The sequence below is a fragment of the Lemur catta genome, chromosome 21 (assembly GCF_020740605.2).
Source record: "Lemur catta isolate mLemCat1 chromosome 21, mLemCat1.pri, whole genome shotgun sequence".
In the NCBI taxonomy this organism is placed as follows: Eukaryota; Metazoa; Chordata; class Mammalia; order Primates; family Lemuridae; genus Lemur; species Lemur catta.
In genome coordinates, this window is record NC_059148.1 from 23,682,915 (window position 1) to 23,706,247 (window position 23,333).

The window sequence follows — 23,333 nt, forward strand, 5'->3', positions numbered from 1 at the left end:
TCTGAAACCAAATCCGGGTGCGTTTGGAATTTCTTTGCTGAGGGCCAAGGAGCTTAGCTCCTCCAAGGAAGAGTGCCAGGCGCCTTGGAGAAGTTGTGCGGAATTTAGGAATAAACTCCTGCTAGAGACCTTTGTCATAAGGCACCGAGGGCGGTATACCGGGAACCGCGGCTGTCCCCCATTCCTGGGAGCAGAGGACCAAAGCCAGAGCAGGAAGCGCGTGTGCACCCGCACCTGTGCATCCCCAGGGCGCAGGCACCTTGGTGTACACGTGACACCGCTGCGCTGGGAGGACAGGCGGAAGCACCTGGCTGGGCAGAGAAGGCGGCTAGCTTTGTACCTAATAAGCCTCCGCTCCCCTAAAATAGTAGGTGTCTGGCTCTGAAAAGAGCATTTAGCGAGAGTTGAAATGGGGGTCCCTTTCGGGCTTCTTTGAAAGCAGTTCTCTAGGAGCACGGGCATCCTGCTTTCTGTTTTCCTCCTCGGATACCTAGAGCTGCCGCCTGCAGCTTTCTCCCCTCTTGGCGGTTCTCCTCCTAACAACTTCAAGGGAATCCCGGGGTGGATCTTGGTGAGGGCGGAGCGGGGCCAGTTTTCTCCTCCACCTTTCTCAAAGAACCGTTGCTGCCATTAAAATCTGCGGACACTGTCTTCAAAATATTGGCGCTGATTCCCCGCCCCTCTCTCTCCGCCTGTCCCTCTCTCCTAGGCGGATGTTTCCCAGTTACAAAGTGAAGGTGACTGGCCTTAATCCCAAGACGAAGTACATTCTCCTCATGGACATCGTTCCTGCGGACGACCACAGATACAAGTTCGCAGATAATAAATGGTAGGTAGGCACTGGAGTGGCAGATGGAGAGGAGAGGGAGGAAATTGGAACCCCCACCCCAAAATGGAACCAATAAACATTTTTTGAGCTCCTACTGTGTGCTAGAGGCTTCTGTGTGCCTATTGCATTGCTTCCTGCTGGCCGCTCTGAGAGGAAGAAACAGCAGCTATTTGCTCCCATTTTATGGATGAGAAAACTAGGGCTCAGAGGAACCGAGGTGCCTGTATCTATTGCTGCACCCATGAGTTGTGGATTTTTAAAAGGGCTATTGTTACCAAATGCTGGAGTTATTTCTGGGGGCGTAAAACCATTTACAGTTATTTTTTATGAGTTACCTGCTTTGAACATGGCTTTTATGAAATTGCAAAGTCTGCCCGTGGTATTTGAGTTAAAGGGGCGAGAGAGGAGAGGCCCATTCCTTGGGTGGATTGCTGCCACGGCTGCCAATAGTGCAGGGGCCTGAAGAGGAAACCCCCTTTGAAAGCCCTCAAGGAGTTTTCAAGAGTTTTTGCACATCCAGACCTTCAGAAACCAGCCTATTGTCTGTGGGCAGCAGAGGCTACTGGGCCCGGGCAGCCCTGGCACTGGGGGAGGAATGGGTGAAAGAAGAAAGAGATGGGGCTGGGGGTTGCCTGGACCCTGGCTCCAGGCACTCTGGGGTAGCTGAGATTGCAGATACCTAAGAAAGACTGGAGGGGCAGGCCATTTCTAGATCATTTCCAGCTCAGCAACCCTCACCTGGTGCGTGAACCGATGGATCACACCTCCATGCGCTACCTCTGGGCCACGCGGAGCCTCCGGTCACACCTCTCGTTGGTCTAGGTCTGTGACCGGCAAAGCCGAGCCTGCCATGCCCGGCCGCCTCTACGTGCACCCGGACTCCCCAGCCACTGGGGCGCATTGGATGCGGCAGCTCGTCTCCTTCCAGAAACTCAAGCTCACCAACAACCACCTGGACCCATTTGGGCATGTGAGTACCGCACCCTCGAGTCTGCGCCTTCTCCCTCTTGTCCTCTCTCCTCTGTCTCCCTTCTTCTCACTGGGCTTCTCCATCTTCTCACTCCTTGCGTCCACGTGCTTCTCCTTGTTTTTTTGCTCCATTTTGTTCCCCTTTTGGTCTCTTTCCTCCACTTTCTGGATCTGAACTTCCTTCCTCTTCCTATTTCTCCTCCTTTCTCATCTCTTCTCTCTTTCCTTTTCTCTTGTATCTTTCACCTTCTCATTCAGCTTTCCCGTTGCTTTCTTTTTCTTCTTACTATGTCTTCCTCGGTCTCCACTATTCTCCTACTCGGATATCTGCCCTCTGCAGCCCTGCCGTCCTCCCTGTGCTCCACTCTCCCAGCTCTGGGTCTGTCTTTCCCTGGTGGCGGGAGGTAGGACCCCTGGTTTTCCTGCCGGGGCTGCATCCCGGCTGCCGCACCTGACCCTCTGCCTTTGCTGAGGGACAGGGTTGGAGGTGTGATGAAAGCTGCCCATTCCAGGCTTGGATCCTGGGGCCGGCGAACCCAATCCCTGGCTAGGGGTGGGAGGCTGTTTCAATCTCGCAGAAAACATGGACCCTCTAGCTCAGCAGGTACACACCTGTTACACACCTCACAGAGGCCGGACCACAGTGGGAGCCATATACCTTCCCTATCCTCCTCCCAATCTTGCCTTATTATTGGGATGTCCCAGGTGGGAGCGAGAGCCCAAGTCACCTGCCCCCTCTGTTACAGATGGGGAGTGAACCCACAAGAGGGGAACCCTGGTGCCAGTGCCCCCTTTTAGCTTGATACTCTTGAGCAGATTTATTTTTCCCAACATCCAGCCTTTTCCCCACCCCGTACCCAGAGCAGGCAAACCTAAACCAGGCTCCTAAACCTGGAGTCTGGATTGGCCCGAGGGGAGCCCGATGAATTCTCTGAAACTCAATGCAGGATATTGAATTTGCAGCACCCTCCACACACACACCCAAGGAAACGTGTAGCTTTTAGTGGATTCTCAGTAGGTCATCACTCCTCTTCCTCAAAGAAAAACAAAGAACAAAACACTGATTTTTGGATTTGGGGGAAAATGTTCCTAAATCTTTTTGTTGGAGATAATCAATCACCAGCACAGAACACAGTCTCTGAATTCAGCCTTTAGAAACTTTAGCGCAAGGATTCCTCCGTACAAGTGGGCTCATTCGTTGTCTTAGGGCATTTGATTTTCATGGCAGCCAGGAGAGAAAGGTACAGCCTTTGTGAAAAAGAGACCAGGGCAGGGTAGGTGACTTGTCCAGGGTCATATAGCTTGTATTTGGGAATAGAGATTTGAGGTATTTCGCTCTAATTCCAGAAGTAGTTTCCTGTCCTGCCAGGTTGCTCCACAGAGAAGCAACAAATAGACACATGGTCCCCCATTTAGGGTGCGGAAGGGACTGGGTGGGAATGGATTTGGTGAAGAGGGAGGGTGGTTTCTGAAAGTCCCAATGAGAAATCTGCTCCCTCCAGGCCTTAGGGCTGAATCACTGAAGCCACTGGGATCTGGGGTCGGAAGAGAACCTCAGGGTCCTCCACGGATGGCTTAATGCTGCTCTCAACGTGCGGGTGGGGAGAAGATGGAATGTTGGCCAGAGAGGAGGAAGTCCCATTCTCTTTCTGTGCGGCTGGGAGGGCGCAGGAAACATTCCTAGGGAAAATTCGGAGTCTCCTTTCTGTGTAAACGCGGTGTTTTGCCCACAGCATCCCTCTTGCTGTGTCTCGCAGCTGGTGCTGGCGCTTTCCTGGGCGTGGGCTGACCAGTGTTGGGTGCGTATCTGCTGGTACTCAACAACGCTTGGGTTGCAGCACCTGGGGGAACAGGACCATTTTGTAAAGGTGCCTTATGCATCTCTCTGCTGGCTTCCTTCTGGGGGTGGGACCTCGGTGCTGGGGAGTGGGACTGTGCCCAGCCTCACTTCAGCTCCTACCTAGCCTTTGCTCCCCTGCCTGTGCCTTTGGGACTACTCTGGGGTGGATGGCGCGCAAATTCGGAGCAACCCCGCGAGTTTCAGGTGCTTGGAGCTACTCTGAACTGCCCGGCTGCTACGCGTTTCCACCCCAAACTCCGGATTTTTAATCCAGAGCCGCCCTAATGAAATTAGGAGCCATTAGATCGCCCTCGCGCTGATGTCTCCACACTGTCCCCAGCCGTCAAAGCAATTTGGCTAAGCCGGGACGATGGCCGCGCCGGCCGGGGGGCTGTGGCGGCCGGCGGGGCCCCGCTGCGTCTCTCTGTCGCCACGCCGCCCCGGTCGGCGTCGCTATCGGCCGGGGAGGCGGCCGGGCCACGGCGGCCTGAGATTAGAGCCGCGCGCCCGGGGTCGGGCAGCCCGGGGGCCGCGAGCTGCTCGCCCCTCCCCCGGCCCCGCAGCGCTCCCCTCCCCCCGCTCGGGTCTCCGGGGTCGGTCCCAGAGTCCTGCTCCAGGGTCATCAATGCAAATAATCAAAGACACTGAGACAACCTCGGCCGCTCCAGGTCCCGGCGGTGGGGAAAAAGCAGGCCAGACTTTCAGGACGTTAAATGCGGCGATATCCCCCCAATTCGGTGCGCAAGTATGGTAGCGTTTTGGTAAATATTAGCGTTCGCAGCCGCCCCGGAGCATCAAAACCCAGCCGTCCTCAGAACAACAACCCCACTTTTCCTGTGACTAGTCCTGGCTCCAGCAGGGACGTGCGGGCTGGAGGTCCTCCCCCTAAAAATGATACTAGTAGTTGTAAGAATAACAGCACGGCTATGGCAGCAAGACCCCACTTGTCCCTGGGAGCGCCCCTAACGTGGGGAAGATAGGAAGGAAGGAGAAAGAGATTATTCCCCAAAAAGCAGACGTAGCAGCTCTGTCTGGGGCCAAGCCTGGAGATAATTCTGCTTGTGACTCCAGAAATGTTGGTAAAGTTGGGGAAAGGGAGCCTCCAGGGAAAACAGCCCCTTCTTTGAGGGGTGGAGGTCGGGGGCACTTCCTCCCCACATCATCTCCCCATCCTTAGAAGCCAGACGCCCTCCTCATATCCTCTTTTTTTCATGAACTGCACTTTGCTTGTTCTCCAAACAAAGAGCCAAGATTTGAGGTTTGTTCACCCACCCGAAGTCTCTAAAAAGGGCAGTGCAATGAACTGGTGATTTTTCTTCCAGTTTTGCAAATATTTAGTCTCTTACCTTGCATCCCTTCGAGGTTGTTTTTTGGGGGGGTGGGGTGCGGGGTTATTTGTATGTTTATTTATTTGTTTGTTTCTCTCCCCTTCCTTCCAAAATTGCCACCCAGGCTTCCCCCAGCCTCCTCGCTCCCAACTCGCTCAGCTCCTGTTGGGGGCGGGAAGTGCCCTACGCAGGGAGTTAATTTATTAAGCAAACTTTATTAAGATCTCTGATTTACTGCCCTGTGTGCCTTGGGTAGATTCCTGGAATATTACCCTGGCTTTTTGGGTTGGAAATTGTCATATTTGAAATGTTTCTTTTTAATGAAATCACTGGCTCCTTTTCAAAACAGGAGAAAAAAAATCTGTTTTTCCGAGAGAGCCTATGTAATGAGGCTAATTTGGGGGGTGGGGAGCGGGGTTTTATCTGGAAACAAAGGGAGTTTTGATTTTCCTACAATCTCATTTTCTTTATTATTTTTAGATTATTCTAAATTCCATGCACAAATACCAGCCCAGATTACACATCGTGAAAGCGGACGAAAATAATGGATTTGGCTCAAAAAATACGGCGTTCTGCACCCACGTCTTTCCTGAGACGGCGTTTATTGCGGTCACTTCCTACCAGAACCACAAGGTAAGCCCTACACCCAGGAACCAGCCCCTGGGGCTGCCTGCTCTTTTGCATGGATCTGTAGGGGGTTCCTTCTGGAACTTCAGGCTTTAAAGGTGGCTTGGTTCTTCCAATAGCTAGCAAATAGCACGCACTAACTTTGACCCCAGGGTACTGGGGCGGGGACAAAGCTGTAGCCTAAGGATCACAGCTGTTTGTGCTAATTCACAGGCTTGGCACAGCTGTTACAACTACATGTATATACACACCAGTTAGAAACAAACTTGCCAAACCAAAGATGGCCACATACTCAAATGCCACAAGAAGGGAATGCCCATGGAACTCATGAAATGCTTAGTGGAAAGACAAGTCACTCTATTGTGTGGCTCTGTTCTCTTGGATGGGGGCCTGGGGCCACCCTTCGTGGGGCCACCTTTTCTGTCGGGGTCAGTTTCCTCTACTCTGCCTTTTAGATGTATCTCAGCTGGTGGCGGGGCAGGTGGCAAATTCTCTGGAAACCTTGGGATTGGACTTTCTGGATGCCTTCCCAATTGTTTCAGCAACTACTGACCCCAGACCACATTCTCAAGCAAGATTTACCTTATTAAAACACAAATGGAGTAACCTATGCCACTGGTGGTCCTGGGACTTAGATGTCAGCCTGCAGCCTGGGGAGGGGAGCCGTGGGGCACACAGAGCACATGCATTTTTTGGGAGAAGGTGGCCGCAGTTTGGTGTAGAGGTGGCACAGTGCCAGATGGGTTGTATAAATGTCAGACCCCATGTTGTTCAAAATCCAGGCCCTGATTTTGGCATTTCAAAGTTTGACAATGACATTGGAGCAGGCCACCCATAACCACAGATTGGGTGGGAATATCTTCTATTTTTCCTCTGGAGAAAGAGCTTGTCTTGACTTGCCATGGTTCACCTCTGTTCTTTAGATACCTGAGTGCATGTGGATTCATTTGATTGTGGATGGCAGGAGGGATTTAATGTTTCCTAAGCCTTGTTATGAAAAGATCTGGAATCGGAGAGGCAAGTCATAGGTGTTGGAGTAGTAAGTCATGATTTGGGCTTAGATGGCTGTGGGAGGGCAAAATAGGCGGGTCCACATGGGATCTGCAACTTGCCTAGACGGATGTAGGGATGGTGGCACCCGTCCCCCTTCATACTCCTGTTCCCACTAGCAAGCATCTTGCAGGGGCTGTGGAGCCTCACAAGAGAGGCCAGAGAAAGGCAAGAGGCAGGCTTTGCACCCTAAATCCTCCAGTCACCCCATGAAAGTCATTGCAGTGCAGGCTGGGTTGGCAGATAACGCCCCCACTGTGGCCAGGGCTGTTACAGAATGGCTTTTGGGTTATCTCCCAATCCAGGTTGTCTATGTCTGGGCAGAGCTGTGATGGATGGTCCTCCCCAGGCTGCAAGGCCTGTCTTGAACCCAGGTCTAGAAAAACCTTTCTTCCCTCAGAACACAGTGACGTTTTAAAGTGGAAGGAGGATTTTTCTGAGTTCCCCCTGCTTGTTGAACCAGCATGAGCAAAACAGTGAAGGTCAAATGCCCTGAAAGTTGCAAAGCTATTTTAGGCCAATTGGAGTCTGGCTCCTTGAAACCGGTTTCCTTGACGGCTGCTGTAAACCTGTGTTTAACTTTGTAGTGACAGTTTCGGGAAATAAAAAAATGGAAAAAATAGAAATAAGAAAGCTCAATTCCCCATATATATATATGCTTATAGACTCCCCCACCTGACAGAGGGTCCAAAAATATGTCAGATTTTTTTTTTCTTTCCCCCAAGAAAGCCCAGGTTCATGCAGGAAGGACAGGAAGGGGCGGACATATAAAAGTGACCTGCCAAAAAGCCATGTGGGTGCTCAGGGTCTTCAGGGGAAATTCTTAAGTTCTATGTAGTGATCACTTCGGGACCCATCAGATGTGGAGAGGTCTGGGGAAACACACACATTCTCTCTCTCCTTCTCTCTCTTTGTTTTTAGCTTTATGGAGGCATAACTGCCACCCAATAAACTGCAATATTTGAAGTACACAACTTGATAAATTTGACATATGTATGTATCTACAAAACTGTCACCATAACTTCAGGTTGCACCCGACACCCCCCAGATTTCTATTTTAAAGCAAATTTCTTTTCCAATGCATGCATGTTGTGATCTATGTGGATGAATTTGTGGCAGCCCAATGGGGTGTGTATGTGTGATTTTTTTAGTACAATCTAAGAAATCATGTCTGAATGTTCACAGATCTAAAAATGTATGTCTCTAAATACACGGTTGGATATATGTGTATTTGGTGACCACACAAAGGGTTCACACATAGAAATTTCTATTTTTTTTTTTCTTTGTTGGTAGGGTCAGGGATCCCAGATGAGCTATACGTAGTCTGTTTAGCCAGGCTCACAGGGTTCTTGACACCCAGAAGAAGGATTTCACAGGAGACAACTTTCTGTTACCTCTCCCACCTCTCACATGTAGCATACTGAAGGCACCTAGTTTCTTTGTAAGGAGAGAGTCCAAAGCAGCATGATTTCCCAGTCAAGTTCAGGGCCCCTGCAAACCTTTCCTGCATGGATATATGATGTGTGATTTAAATAAGCAGGCCAGGGTTGCCTGTGATTTGTGGACTCAGTCTTGATACTTTATTGTCCCACCTGTACGGAGTGTTGAGACTTCTGACTTCATGGGTAGAAGCCAGCTGAGCTCTTACTCACCATGGAGCAGGGTTAAGGTCTGGAGGCAGACTGCTCAAGTTCAAATCCGTTTGACTTTGAGCAAATGACTTAACTTCATTTCCCCATCTGTAAAATGGGGTTAATGAAAGAACTCACCTCATAGGGTCGTTATGAGGATGAAATGAGGTAACCCATGGAAAGTGTGTAGGGTAGGGCCTGGCACAGTGTGTTAGTAATGATTGATTGGATCATTGATTGACTACTTAACTGATTCGTTTATTCACAGGGCATCTCCCTCCAAAACGCAGGCTCCAGAAAACTCTTTGCCTACTCACTGTAACTCCTTTCCTGGCTATTTTAGAATCTGAAAGACTGAGATTTTAAATAAGTCGTTATTACTGTGGTTGAAAAACAACTGCAAATGTTAGTCTTTGTGGTTTAGTTGGCTCATTCCCTGATCATGTCGTCAATTCAAGGACTATTTGTCTAGCCATTCTGCTTTGGATAAATGACTAGGGAAAGAAAAGCACTCCATGTGATTAAATTGCTAGGACAATTTGGGAAAATAAGAGCCATTGTTTCTTTGGTCCAAGGGCTCGGTGTGATCCTTCTCCACTTGGAGGCAGGTACCAGGTGGAGGCAGGTATGTGGCGAGGGGTTCATTTCTTAGACTGCAGTCACATACCTATATACCACAGGGCTCCTAATGACTAGACATATTTCCTCAGCCCAGCTGTGATCCTAAGCTGGATTTGGGAGTTATTTCCCCAGATGGTTGACAGCTTGAAAAAGATATTTAAAAACTCAAATCTTCCCCAGTGACGTTCATTCCGTGAAACACGTTTTTGTAAAGTTTTCACTGCAGTTGTCAGCAACTCCCAGGGCAATCCCTAGAAATATTTAGGTGTTAAAAAAAGGTCACGTGGGCATTTCATTTTCCTGTTCTTGCAACAATGGCTGTGTATGCAAGCACGACTATCCCCCGATATTAACTCACTCTGCCATTAAAAGGCATTTTCCTCCTGCTTAAATCATTGTGTAAGGGGTCTATATTTATGAGGTATGAGCTTTCTGGTTGGGGCCAGGAAATGAACCCTTAATAGAGAGACATAATTAAGATTTTTGGCCCTCGTGAGGGTTTTTTAAATTTTTTTATTTTTTTCAAAAGCAAGAATTCACAACAATTATTCTCATTAATTTTTACAACCTCTGTCTTACAGGTTGGAGCTGGCATTTATATTCGTTTTCCCCCACCCCTCTGCTCTCCCCCGGATATCCGGTTTTATGTTGATTTTGAAGGGAGTACATTTGTATGGTGAATAGAAGTCGTTGCAGTGGGGCCTTTTGGTAGAACTCGGACATCCAGGTGTATCAGCACATGTACTGAGGAGCTAACATGCAGCGTATCAGGAAGGGAATTTTATAAACAGGATTATAGTTTGGGAGCGGACATATACAAAATAAGACAGATATTTTCCCCTGCAGATAAGTGTGTATGTTAACATTTCTCCAGGGTAATTTTTATGTCTTGTAGGCCTGTATACTTACTCTGCAGAAGTTGTATCTAAGATCCACGTACCTAAGCATATATGTAGCAAATTGTGCTTATCATATGCAATGACATTTTTGCAAGCTATGGTGATAAGCATAAGAGCCAGGTAGTAGCAAGCCTGCTTGAAGTGCAAGGAATGGGTTTGAGCAAAAGGTTTTTGCTGATAAAATAAAATTCACTCTTTTCTTTCTTTTTTTTTTTTTCCCCCCCTTGGGACAATTTCTTGTCCTGAGTTCTTGGTGATACAATGACATTGTGGACTGGGCACTAATTCCACCCTGATGCCACATCCTCACTGTCTTCCACATTTGCTTTCATGACTGGGGTGGGGTGGGGTAGGCTGGGAGAAGCGGGGAGGATTTCCTCCACTTCTTTTTATTTTTATTTAATTATTTATTTTGAGACAGGGTCTCCCTCTGCCACCCAGGCTGGGGTGCCGTGTTGAGACCATAGCTCACTCCTGGGCTCAGGGGATCCTCCTGCCTCAGCCTCCCAAAGTGCTGGGATTATAGGCGTAAGCCACTGCGCCTAGCTAATTTTTCCATTTTTTTGTAGAGATGAGATTTCACTATGTTGCTCAGGCTGTGACACCCCTTTTTAAATGATCTATTTTTAACTTAACTTTTTGTTAGTTCATTTAAAAAATGATTTATGGTCAATTGGGTGGCATTTTATTGTGACAAATCCTGGGTGAGAAAGAAAGTCCCATTAGTGATGGGCTTTTAGACTCTTAAAATATAACTGAATTCGGGAGTGCACATCTTAGAGACTGACTGATTTTCCAAAAGGATTTTGTAGACTTTTCTACTCATTCTGCAGAGTCAAGGCAAAATCTGAAAGCTGCAGGAATGGGAAAAATTAAAAAAAAAAATGAGGCAGGGAGGAATGTCTACACATGCACACACACACACATGCACAGATACATACATGCATATTTTTAAAAGTATTTTGAAATAGGCTTTATTTTTTAGAGCAGTTTCAGGTTCATAGCAAAGTTGAGTGGGAAGTGTAGGGAGTTCCCATACATCCTCTTTCCTCCACTCCAGCCTCCCCCACCATCAACATTCCCCTCCAGAGTGGGACATCTGTTACAATTGATGAGCCTATGGTGACACATCATTGTCACCTAAAGTCCACAGCTTACATTAGGGTTCACTCATGGTGTTGTACATTCTATGGGTTTGGACAGATGTACGATGACGTGTCCCCACCATTATAGTATGATACGGAGCATTGTCATTGCTTTAAAACCTTCTGTGTTCCATCTGTTCATCCCTCCCTCCCCTCAATCTCTGGCAACAACTGATCTTTTTACTTTACTTGGTTTTGCCTTTTCCAGAATGTCATATATTTGCAATCATATATTTTAAAAATGTTAATTAGATTTATATTTTTATCATGAACACACACATGTATACATACATGTATTAAATAGTAATTATATGTTCCTTAGAGAGTCTTGGAGTTAGAGGCAAACCTTATCAGTCATCTCTTCCAGAAAACAGAACAGACAAGAATGCCCCTCTTCAAATGAAGAAATTAGAGGGTGCATTCACTTATCACTCCAGGACAGTCTTTCAGAAGTCTGTACATATACCACTGGAGTAGGTGAGATGATTTTTAGGGGTACTTGACTGTGATGAAATCACAGGGAAAGTTGTTTTCTTTTCAATTATCTCTTTAGTTTTGTATCAAAGAGAGTCTTGGTTCAGTAGTATTTTGCATTAAATACTTCTCTAAAAGGGTCTGATCTCCCCTTGCAACAGAGAACAGGCAAGCTTTGGGCACCAGTAGAGACAATTGGATATATTGGTTTTTTTTTCATTGAATAGCAAGTGATTCTAGTTTGTCATACACAGAAGTGATATAATATTTCTGTGTGAAATGAATTTAAAAAGTGGTTTGATTTAAATAAAAATATTAAGCAAGCCAGTGTACAAGTGATCCATAATCGGTATAGCAATGATTGTGAAGAAAAACCTTGAATGACTGAAGTTTGAGTCATGTCGCCCTGGTGTCTCTAATGTGATTCTATATATGAAAATTGAATTCACACGCAATTTTTAGCAAACTCCATGTGGATGCATTCTGTCACCTGGGTCTGCTACTGTACATTCACGCTAATATTAATATAATGTGTTGATGGTTTAAATTAAAGTTCTGGGCCTGGAACCAAAATGTTCAAAAAGACCCTGCTGTATTACTAAGCTTTGTACGTTACAGCACAGATTTCTAAGATAGAGCTCTGTCTTCCTTGCCTAGGACATTAAAGAAGTCTGGTGCTGTGCAATGATTATCATATACGTTATCATTATGTACATTGGTGTTTATTTTATTAGGCACTGTTTTCCACCTGAGCTAGCAAACTGTCTGTGAAACTATGAAATAAACATGAAATGAGGCAGTGTAGGATTTTTGAAAGCAACAATCATGACATATTTTCCCCAGAAACACGTGACGGGGCCAACCCTTCCAAATAGAGATTACCACACTGCCGGATGTGCAACAACGTCAACATGCACCACTTTCCAAAGGGACGGGGTCCAAGTGTTCAGGCCTAGAGTGTGTTTGCAACACAAAATGTCAAGAGTTGAAATGGCAGGCAGGAAGGCAGGAGGGAAGGGAGGGAGGGAAGGAAGGAAGGGAGGCAGGGGAGGAAGGAAAGAAGGAAGGAAGGAAGGAAGGAAGGAAGGAAGGAAGGAAGGAAGGAAGGAAGGAAGGAAGGAAGGAGGGAAGGGAGGGAGGGAAGGAGGGAAGGGAGGGAGGGGAGGAAGGAAGGAAGGAAGGAAGGAGAAAGAAAGAAAGAAGGAAGGAAGGGAGGGAGAGAGGGAAAGAAAGGAGAAAGAGAGAGAGGAAGAGAGAAAGAGAAAGAGAAATAAAAGAAGGAAAGAAAAGAAAGACAGAAAAGAAAAAAAAAAGAAAAGAAAAAAAATCTGCCTGGAATGATGCAGAGTATGACTCCAATTAATGGGCAAACTAAATCCAGGTTTTTTCCCCTTTTAAAAGCAGTGTGATGGAGGACATTTTTCAAAGCCTCCACTTGAATGAAGTGGTGGGTGGGTCCCGTTGATGTGCCTGACTTAATTTGCTTCTTTTGGTTGCCAGAAGCTGCGTTTCCATGACATTTATTATTAGCTCATGTCCCGAGGTGGTCTTTTAGCAATCAAGTAAAATCCAGCTCTCGCTCCCTCTCCCTCTTTCCTTTAGATCACGCAATTAAAGATCGAGAATAATCCCTTTGCCAAAGGATTCCGGGGCAGTGATGACATGGAGCTGCATAGGATGTCAAGAATGCAAAGGTAGGAAGGGGGACCCCCTAATTCCCCCCTCTGCACACACGACCCCATACCCCATACCCCAGGTGAGCCGGCAGCAAGCTAGCACCGCCCTCCGCCTGCCTTCCTGCCCATAGAATGCCAGGCACAGAGAAATTGGGAGAATAAGCCCCCTCTGTCCCACTTTCTGATAACCCTCATGTGTGGTTGCCACCATTAGACAAGTGAACCTCCTGGCGTGGAGAAGGTGCCGGGAGTTTGGCATTCTCCACCTGCCTGGGGAACAAAAGCGACAACATTCTCTCTTCTATTTTTCCTGTCTCTCTCTCTCTCTCTCTCTCTCTCTCTCTCTCTCCGTAGTGAAGCCTTTTCTCTTTTTCTTCCCTTAAGTCGCAGCCAATGCACGCTTTTGCTTTTGGCAACCGCTCTTGGTAAATGAAAGAGAAGTTAATGGCTTGATTTCCTGGGGGTGAAATACAGACGAATTTGACACCATGTGGTGTCCAGGGCACTGGAGGATTGGAAGCTGGTGCTAAAAATTGCTCGGTATTTTTACATATCCTGTGGTCATAGTCGCTGATATGATGGATAGGAGGCCTTGCAGCAAATGCACAGAGTGGGAATTTGGTCTGATTTGAAAGGATTGTACGAGCATTGCCAATTTTGTCAGACATTCTCTCTACCTCTTGATGTGCTTCCAAAATAACTTACCATATGGCAAGAGAATTAGAAATACATCTTGATTCCTTTGACCAAGAGGAGGTTTTTTTTTTTTTTTCTTTTCTTTCTTTCTTTTTTTTTTTTCCTGTTGGTGGGTTTAGTGTTTCAAAATAAAATGAGGTCATTTCGGATGTTTTCCCTTATTCTTTCTGGAAGACACGAAAAGGCAGGGTCGGGCAGATAGACAGACATACTCATTCAAAGAAAGACAAGGGAATAAGAAAGGGAAAGGGAAAGAAAGGCCTTAGCTTTGTGGTTTTAACATTGGGTTTAGAAATACATGCCATGGAGAAATTGTTTTTAGATAGCAGGCTTACCAGATCTAATTTTGCATGCTTTTAAAAAATAAAGCAGGGCACAGGGGTGCATGCCTATAGTCCCAGCTACTCGTGAGGCTGGGGCAGGAGGATCGCTTGAGCCCAAGGAGTTTGAGGCTGAAATATGCTAGAATCATGCCTGTGAATAGTCACTGCACTCCAGCCTGGGCAACATAGTGAGATCCCTTCCCTAAAAATTAAAAAAAAAAAAAAAAAGACATTACCTTCAAGTGTGCACACACACATCATACTCCTATGCATTTCTGTGTTCATAGTTGGTTTCCTTCACGGTTGTGAATTTAAAAGGTACTTTTTGTGGATAAAATAGGCAAGTTCTTAGATTATTATTTAAAGGGGTTTGTTGTTGTTGTTGTTTTAAACATCAACATTTCAAAATTGGAGTTTGATTTAGTCATATGGTCAGTGGAAAATTTGACAACAAGTATCACATTTTAGCTGAGAGGGGTCCAATTATTTATGGACCGAGCTAGGCTCAGAGTGCCAAGTTTTTGTTCCTGTCCCATTCTGATGGGTATTTGCCATTAAGGCAGCCTAGTCATTGCCACACAAAGTCACGTCCCAGACTTACAGACTGTGCAGGTGGGGACTGAGGGAAACTGCCCTGTTCGAGCCTATAGTCAAGGGGTTTCATCATCTCTCACCTCAGTTCTTGCCTCCTTCCCACAAGGTCAAGAGCAGGAAGAGAATAATGGATTTAGGGTATCTCAGATCAGCCCCTCAAACTTAACTAATTACCATGTCCTACTGATTCTACCTTCGTCTTTTTTTTTTTTTTTTTTTGAGATAGCATCTCACTCTACTGCCCAGGCTGGAGTACAGTGGTATGATGATAGCTCACTGCAGCCTCAAATTCCTGGGCTCAAGCGATCCTCCTGTCCCAGCCTTCCAAGTAGCTGGGACTACAGGCACACACCACCACGCCCTGCTAATTTTTTATTTTTTTTAGAGATGGGGTCTTGCTCTGTTGCCCACTCTGGTCTCCAACTCCTGGACTCAAGTGATCCTTCCACCTCAGCCTCCCAAACTGCTGGGATTACAGGAGTGAGCCACCACACCAGGCCTGATTCTACTATCTTAAGATATCTCAGAATTTGCCCCCTTCTCCTTCCAGGCTGCTAATTTCAGCCACCACCATCTTCACCAGCCACAGCCTCCTAACTGACTTAGACCGAATTCAGTCCTGTTCTCCTGGACTTTCTCCAGGAAGCTGCCAAAGAGATCTTTGTCAAACACAAATCAGACAAGGTCACTCTGCAACCAAGAACACATTCAAGCCCCCTGTTGCCCCCGGTATAAGGTCCAGACGCCTTTGTCTGGTTGGCCACGCCCTTCCCATCTGCCTGGCCACCCCCCCCCTCAGCTTTATCCCTTGCCAATGTCCCCTAGTATGTTTCAGCCATGCTAAAGGAGATGCTCCAAACCTGTGTTCTTTTCTTTATTTTGTCCCTTTGAATGCACATTTGGTCTGCCTCTAATTCTCCCTTCCTCCTTCACCTGGCACCTTCCAACCATCACCGGGTCTCCTTGTGGCTCTTCCTCCCTCCAAGAAGCTTTCCCTGGCCACAGGCCACGTGGTCAGCATGTGTCTCTTCCCAGGACCCCCCACAGCTTTTCTATGTCAGGCCAGGGCTGTGCGCTTTGGAAGCTGATCGGACAGATGATAGACATGCAAAGAAGACAGGTGGGGATACGCAGGTGTTTGAGACATCAAATGTCAGCGATTTCAGGATCCTCTCCATAAGCTTTAGACAACACAGCTGTTTAGATATTTAGGAAGATGATTCTTCTTTGGTCTGTATTGGCTGTCCTAACCATTCCCCAAATTATTGCAGACTGAGAACTTACCTAGGTCTCTTTCCTGGGTAGGAACTTTGCTGACAGAAGGGAGGAAGGAGATGGCTGGTCACCAGGAGATGCTCAGTAGTTGACACTGATCAATACTGTCAGCCTAAGAGAAAGTGTGTCTTTGTGGCCATGTTAGGAGTGAGCCAAGGGGCTGAACTAACCAGGTTGGGGGTCTGGTTTTCTGGACACGTCCTTGGGGAAGGGAGGGGAGTGATGCAGGGTGGCTCCTACAGGAGGCTTTGAAGGCCGACAAACCCAGGGTCAGTTCTTGCTCTGCATTTTATCAGCATGTGACCTTGGGCAAGTGATATAACCTCATGGAGCCTCAATATCCTCACCTGCAAAAGGGGTGTAAAGAAATGCAGCCTCCACTTTCTAGGGTTTCTCTAAGATTTGCACAAGAAAATGCCTAAAGGAGCTTGATTCCCGGTCTACATTCAACAAAATTGACCCGGCTTCGGGGAAAACTCCACATGACTCCCAATTTTTCCCTTGTTCAGGATTTATTTTGGGCCAGAGTCCCAACCCCCAGGTTGCAGGAGGTAGTGACAAGTGGAGAATATGGCTCTCCGGAGTCAGCCGTGATAACGGCCGGCGGGAACGGCAGGCTCACTGTTAATCTTGTAATCCTGTTTCCTGTCCCCCACACACCCGGTGACAGCTGGCTCCGGGAGAAAAGCAGGAGGGATGAAATTTCCTCTAATTCCAACAATTGGAAGAAGGCAGCGAAGTGAGGTTATGGAGAGCTGAGCATTACCTCAAAGTTAGTCCACATAAATAACCTTTGGATGTGCTTGGCAAATGTCTGGGCACTCACCCCACTATCTCTTGGCCCAACTCCCTGTGTTTGGAAAATGCAGATGATGTCTTAGTTATTTTCCAACATGCCTTTATGGTTTCTAGTTACAGAAGCAATCACTGCTTATTATAAAAATGTGAGAGCTATGGAAAAGCACAAAGGAGAAAATAAAATCATTTAAACATCCTGTCTCTGACAGACCCATGAAAAGATGTGCCAAGGTTATTTAGAAAGGTTAATTTGTGACTTAAAAACATCTTCTCCTAAAAGCCAATATGTCCCCAAATTGCCGGGCCCCTAGACTGGTGACGATGGAGATGGTTTTGGTGCACAGACACATCAGGCCTGTGATTTCACAGATGTTACTGCTTAGAATGAGACGAAGTTCTCAGGAAGGAAGAAAAGAAGGAAATGAGGATGGGAGAGAGGGAAGGGAAGGGAGTCAATTTCGGGCTGATTGAAGAGAAAATATTAACCAAATAGAAGTAAAGCTGGTATTAAGATTTCGGGACCACTGTCAAGATAATATGCAAACAATAGAAATACACATAAAAGCTCAACCATGTATTAAACAAGATTTGGGAGCCCCATTGCTGTTTGGAACAATCTAGGCCCTGGTTTTTCACAGCACATTCCCTTCTTTGCACGTGGCTTCCATCTTCAAGATGTATTTGGACAAGTTCTGAACTGGGACCGGGACCGGGGAGGCTTTACGGAGAGGATGGAAGTAGACCGTGTAGGGGGCGTGGGATCGGAATCTGCTGAGAAGGAAGGTTTTTCTGGGTTGGAGCAGGGAGAGGAGGGCAGCGGTATTGAAGTCTAGGGGACTAGATTAGGGTCAGATTCTGAAGATCTCTGAAAGCCCGCTGGAGTGGCACTGTGACAGGTGCCACTGTGAGGAGAGTTGCTCCTAGAAGCATGGAATTCCAGAGACAGCAGGGACCTCAGGAGGCAGCATCTGGTCCAACCTCTCCCTTTTGCAGAAGGGGAAACTGAGGCTGAGAGACCCATTTATTTATTCATTTTTTGATCTATTTATTCAACTGACACATTTATTAAGTGCTTATTGTATGCCAGGCACTGGGGACACAAAAATGACTCAGCACACGTAGGAGCAGGGTCCATGGGTGGGAAACCGGCTCTGGAGTTAGGGTCCAGGCTACTGCACTGAATGACTCCGAGGCTCCCCTGCTCCATGGAGCCTCTGTTTCCTCACCTGTGAAAAGGGACATAATTACAGAACCTACCTCCAGGGCTGTTGCAAGGATGCAATGAGGTCATGCTGTGTACTGGTTGTCATTGCTGCATCACAAATGACTCGCAAACTTAATTCCGACCCACTGGGAAGCCCTGGCTTCCCACACCATCCCATCTGCTTTCCATGTGTGATGCTAAATCCAGATCAGCCACAGCAGGGCCTCAGGGCACCCCAGCTCCCAAGACCACTTCTCCCTCCCCGCCCCCCGCCCCCCAATGCATCAGCAGCCCACTAAAGGGGCAAGGACATACAGGCGACCTCAGTCCTTCTGTGCAGAGCTCTGTGACTATCAAAGTCCCCAAGTTTCCTACAGTTGCAATCTGCTGGCCCCCAGCAGTGGTCCATAAATACTGCTTATTGCAAAGAAACCAGGCATGGCCGGTCGCCCTTGTGTGCAAGATGAAACAAGAAGGTGCTTTTTTTTGTTCATGATTTGTGGGCCAGGCATGCATTTGGGAAGAACTCAGTTGGGCAGTTCTTGCTGGCAGGTGTTGGCTGGGGTGTAAGTATCTGAAGGTTGGTCAGGCTGGACGTGTGGCTTGGTGCACTCCTACGACCCACGGACAATACTGGCTTTTGGCTGAGACCTCAGCTGGCTGTCCCCTGGAGCCACTGAGCATGGCTTCTCTGACATGGTGGACTCAGGGTACTTGGACTCTTCCATGGTGGCAGACGTTGCCTAGACTTTGCTGATGTCGCAGTGAAAGTCACATAGAGTCACTTCTCCTGCATTCTGTTGGTTGAATGTGACTCACTAAAGTGAGCCCAGATTCAAGGAGGAGGGACAAGGATCCCTTCTCAACCTAGAAGGAGTGTCAGAGAATGTGCCAACGTGTTTTAACAATGCCCTAGCATCACAAAAGGACGTAGCACAATGTCTGGCCCAGAGTGATGCTGGATCGTTGTTAGGTGTTGAGATGTGGTCCGTGCCCTGGTGAAGCCAGGTGCACCTGGCCAGGGTCATGCAGCTAGGTCAGATGCAGAGGCCTGCCTGGCTGCCGCTTGGTTTCTTCAAGATGGAGAGAACCTCCTTTCTATTATGCTATGCCAGGCTGCTGTTTGTCTCTTTGTAACATCACACCCCAGAATGGGAATGAGCAGCAGCAAAATATCTCCCCTTGGTCCTTCTTGCTTCAGCTGGCACAGAATGGTCATAAACAATGACTGGTCTTTTCACCCTAAGCTGTATTTATGGAACATTCTTGGGGGCCTAGCAGATTATGGCTTGGGGGACTTGGGTGGCCTCAGAGTTCTGGTTGGAAGGAATGAAGTCGTCTTTCCTTCCTTCCCATCTTGGTGTGTTGCCAATGCATTGGGACAGGTGGTCTCTGGACCTGGGGGACTTTGGGGCTCTGCTTTAACTGGCCTGGGCTTTGAGCCACCCAGAGTGGAACATTTGGAGCCCAGGATGTCTGAGCTAGACTGAAGCCCACTCATCGCTCAGCTCCAGTTTCTGAACATCAGGAGACTCTTCACACCCATATTAGAAACTGACTATTCTCACCCACCTCTGTGGGTGCAATATTCACCCCCTCCACCTTGTTCCTCCTCTAGGGTGGGGTTCCTTAAACTGGATCTAAGACCCCTTTTGAAAATTAAAGCAAGAGACTCTCTGAAAAACTCATACTATATAAATAGAAAAAAAATTTCAAACAATTTCAAATGATTTATAGGGTCTGGGACTCCTGAAACTTAAAATCTTTCCATTGGAGCCTTCGCTCCTCTATCCCTTCCTTCCCGATTTTAAATTAATTTTCAGCTCCTAACCTCAAATGGTCATTTTTTTCAACCTGAAGGCTTAGCGCTCTCATGTCCGCATGCTTGTGGTTCAAGGTAATCCAAATGCCCAATTAACGAGAAGCGATTTCCAAGACGACGTTCTGGAGATGGCATTAACTCCCCACTTACTGCTGTAGTTTTGCCTGGCCACACGGCTTCCTCCACAGAGGCGTGCATTTATGTCAAACAAGAGAGGGGTTGTGTTTGGGAAGTTGAGACAGCCTAAGTGAAGTTGTAAAATTGAGGTTTGTCTGAAAAGATCCCGTCTTGGGTCTTGGATCATTGTTATCTATCAAGGACATGATGCTCAGAACAGCCCCCATGCAGCTGCAATATTGCCTCTGCCCTTCCCGCCCACCCCTGCTCCAGCACACCTGCCATTCGAGGACGGTGCTGGGAGCAGTTCACTCCCTGTTTCGTATTTTGCCCCCATCTTTATTGAGGCATAATTGACAAAAATTACATATATTTAAGTAATGCAACTTAATGTTTTGATATACATAAACACTATGAAATAATTACCACAATCAAGCTTATTTATGTATCTGTCACCTTACATAGTTACCATTTTATTTTCCTGTTGCTTCTTTTTCCTGTGGTGATAGCATTTAAGATCTACCCTCTTAGTAAATTTCAGTATGTGATACAGTGTTGTTAAACCTATTCACATTGCTACAGTAGCTCTCCAGACTCATTCACCCTGCAGAATTGAAACTTTGTATCCCCTTGACAACCGTTTCCCCCGCCCCCTAGCCCCTGGCAATCGCTGTTCTACTCTCTGCTGCTATGACTTTGACTATTTCAGATTCCACATATAAGGGAGGTCATGTGGTGTGTATCTTTCTGTGTCTGGCTTATTTCACTTAGCGTAATGTCCTCCAGGTTCATTGATGTTGTCCCAAATGAGAAGATTTCCTTCTTTCTTTTTTTTTTTTAAGGCTGAATAGGATTCTATTGTGTATATATACCACATTTTCTTTACCCATTCATCCCCTGATGGACATTCCTTTCCATGTCTTGGCTCTTGTGAATAATGTTGCAATGATCATGGGAGTAGAGATATCTCTTTAAGATACTGATTTCATTTCCTTTGGATATATACCCAGAAAAGGGATTGCTGGATCATATGGTAGGTCTATTTTTTAATATTAGGGGAAACATCTATACTGTTTTCCATGATGGCTGTACCTAATGACATTTCTACCAACAGTGTACAAGGGTTCCCTTTTCTACACACCCTCGCCAGCACTTGTTATCTTTTGTCTTTTTGATAATAGCCATTCTAACATTCATGTGGCTTTGACTGACATTTCCCTGATGAGTAGTGCATTTTCTTGTATATGTGTTGACTGTTTGCACGTCTTCTTTTGAGAGATGTCTATTCAAGTCCTTTGCCCATTTTTAATATTATTATTATTATTTTACTATTGAGTTGTCTGAATTTCACCCATCCACTTTGGAGCAGCATTTCTCAGAGTTTTGGTAGACATCACAATTACCTGGGGGAGCTTGTTAAAAAGGCAGATTTCTGGGTCTCACCCTCAGAGGTGCTGAGTCAGTGGCTCCAGAGACCTGTCAGAAACTACCCTTTAACAAATTGGCTCGGGTGACTGATGGAGATGTCCCTTGTGACACGTGGGGAATCCCTTGGCCCTAGAGAATGAGGAATGATGTACAGGTGAATGCATGACCTAATTTTCTGGAAACAGAGCCCAACTTAGTGCTCAACTCCAGCTGGACATTAGAATTACCTATAATACTCCCCCTGACAATGTTTTGTCATGAAAAATCTAAGACATGTAGGAAACATGGAAGAATGGTGAGCACCCACGTCCTCACTGCTTAAAGGCTACAATTAAAATTTTGTTATCTACTTGCTCTGTCATCCAGCCAGCCAGCCTTATTTTTACTGATGCATTTCAAACTAAGTTGCAGACATGGGTACATTTTACCCTTAAACACTTCAACATGCACATCGTTAACTAGAATTCAATTTCTGTTCACAATTCTTTATTTTAGGTTAAATGTGCCTAGGGTGAATCGCACAAATCTTAAGTACACTTTTCACTTTTTGACACATGCGCATACCTGTGAAACTCAAGCCCCCAAATATGGAACGTTCCCATCACCCTAGAAAATTCTCTCATTCCCCTTCCCAGTCTCTCCCTGCCTCCTCCTCCCCACCAGAGGTAATTGATGTCCTGATTTTTCTCCACTATAGGCTAGTTTTTGTCGGTTGTAGAACTTTATATAAATGCAATCGTACAGTGTGTACTCTTGTGGAAGGCTTCTTTCTCCTGCTGAGCTTTTAAAACTCCCAATATCCAGGCTGCTCCCCAGAACAATGACGTCAGACTCTCTGGGGGTGGTCAGTAATTTTTAAAAAACTTCCCCAGGTGATTATACTATGTAGCCAAGTTTGAAACCCACTTGCCTGGAGAGATTGCCACATCTTTGTCCATCCCCGCTCCCCCTGCCCCAAGCCCTCTCTCCCAACTACCCCACCCCAGTAGTTAATACCCTCACATCAAAATTTTATTTTCCTAGAGACCCATTTTTCTGTAGGTTTTTTTTTTCTTTCTTTTTTTTGCGGGGGGAGGGAAGCAGACTTTTATATTAGCACACAGAACATTTAACATTCCTTCAGAAGTAGTAGCTTTGGGTGACTTTGCCTCGGTCATCATTTGAACTGAAGGTCACCAGGAGGTCCTTGACTTACTTCTGCTTGACCAATGACCCCCACATGATTTCCCTCAGAACAAAGGAGGCCTCAACACAATCTCTTTGAGTACAGACAACTGTTTGAGAAAGGTCACTTAGTCCAGGCCCTCGGAGCCTTCCATCTTCCGGAAGAACTGAGGCCAGCCTCAGGAGCCTCCTCTCCACCACCCCAAATCATAAAAAAAAAAAAGGACTGAAACTAAGACATGGTTAAACAGGTGGAAATTCTTAGTTTTATATGACCGAACTAAAATATTGACCTGTTCAGTTTAGTACTAGATACCTAGCAAGACTATTTGGCAAACTATTACTGTGAACTTATCAAAAGTTTAGCTTGGATTGACCTTTAATTTTTTATTTAAAAAATTTTTTTTAGAGACAGGGTCTCACTTTGTCACCCAAGCTAGAGTGCAATGGCACCATCATAGCTCACTGTAGACTGGAACTCCTGGGCTCAAGTGATCCTCTGCCTCAGCCTCCCGAGTAGCTGGGACCACAGGTGTGCACCACCATGCCTGGCTATTGCCCTTTTATGTTTGTAGTTTTACATCCAGGTTTTATCTTTGGGGCCCGCAGATACCCTGTGAGATGAGCCTCCTCCCCCACCACCACTCTGCAAATGGAGAAACTGAGGCAAAGGGAGATGTTATGAATTCTCTAGGACTTTCTCCCATGATTTCAGAGCTGCCTCTAGTGTCAGTCAAAACCCATTTTTGAATCACAGACCCCTTTTGAGTAGCCGATGCAAATATGGACTTCTTCCCAGAAAAATTGACCAGCTCTAAATATT

The 23,333-nt window shown here is 46.5% G+C and overlaps 1 protein-coding gene across 2 annotated transcripts in view; it reads left to right on the forward strand.

The window, feature by feature from the left end:
* TBX5 (T-box transcription factor 5) overlaps nucleotides 1-23,333 on the forward strand; it is a 48,189-nt gene that overhangs the window by 8,199 nt on the left and 16,657 nt on the right. For both annotated transcript variants that reach the window (XM_045534749.1, XM_045534750.1), the window contains exons 4-7: nucleotides 710-829; nucleotides 1,652-1,799; nucleotides 5,447-5,599; nucleotides 13,016-13,107. In XM_045534749.1, the coding sequence (XP_045390705.1) occupies nucleotides 710-829; nucleotides 1,652-1,799; nucleotides 5,447-5,599; nucleotides 13,016-13,107 (513 nt within the window). The remainder of the gene's footprint in view (nucleotides 1-709; nucleotides 830-1,651; nucleotides 1,800-5,446; nucleotides 5,600-13,015; nucleotides 13,108-23,333) is intronic.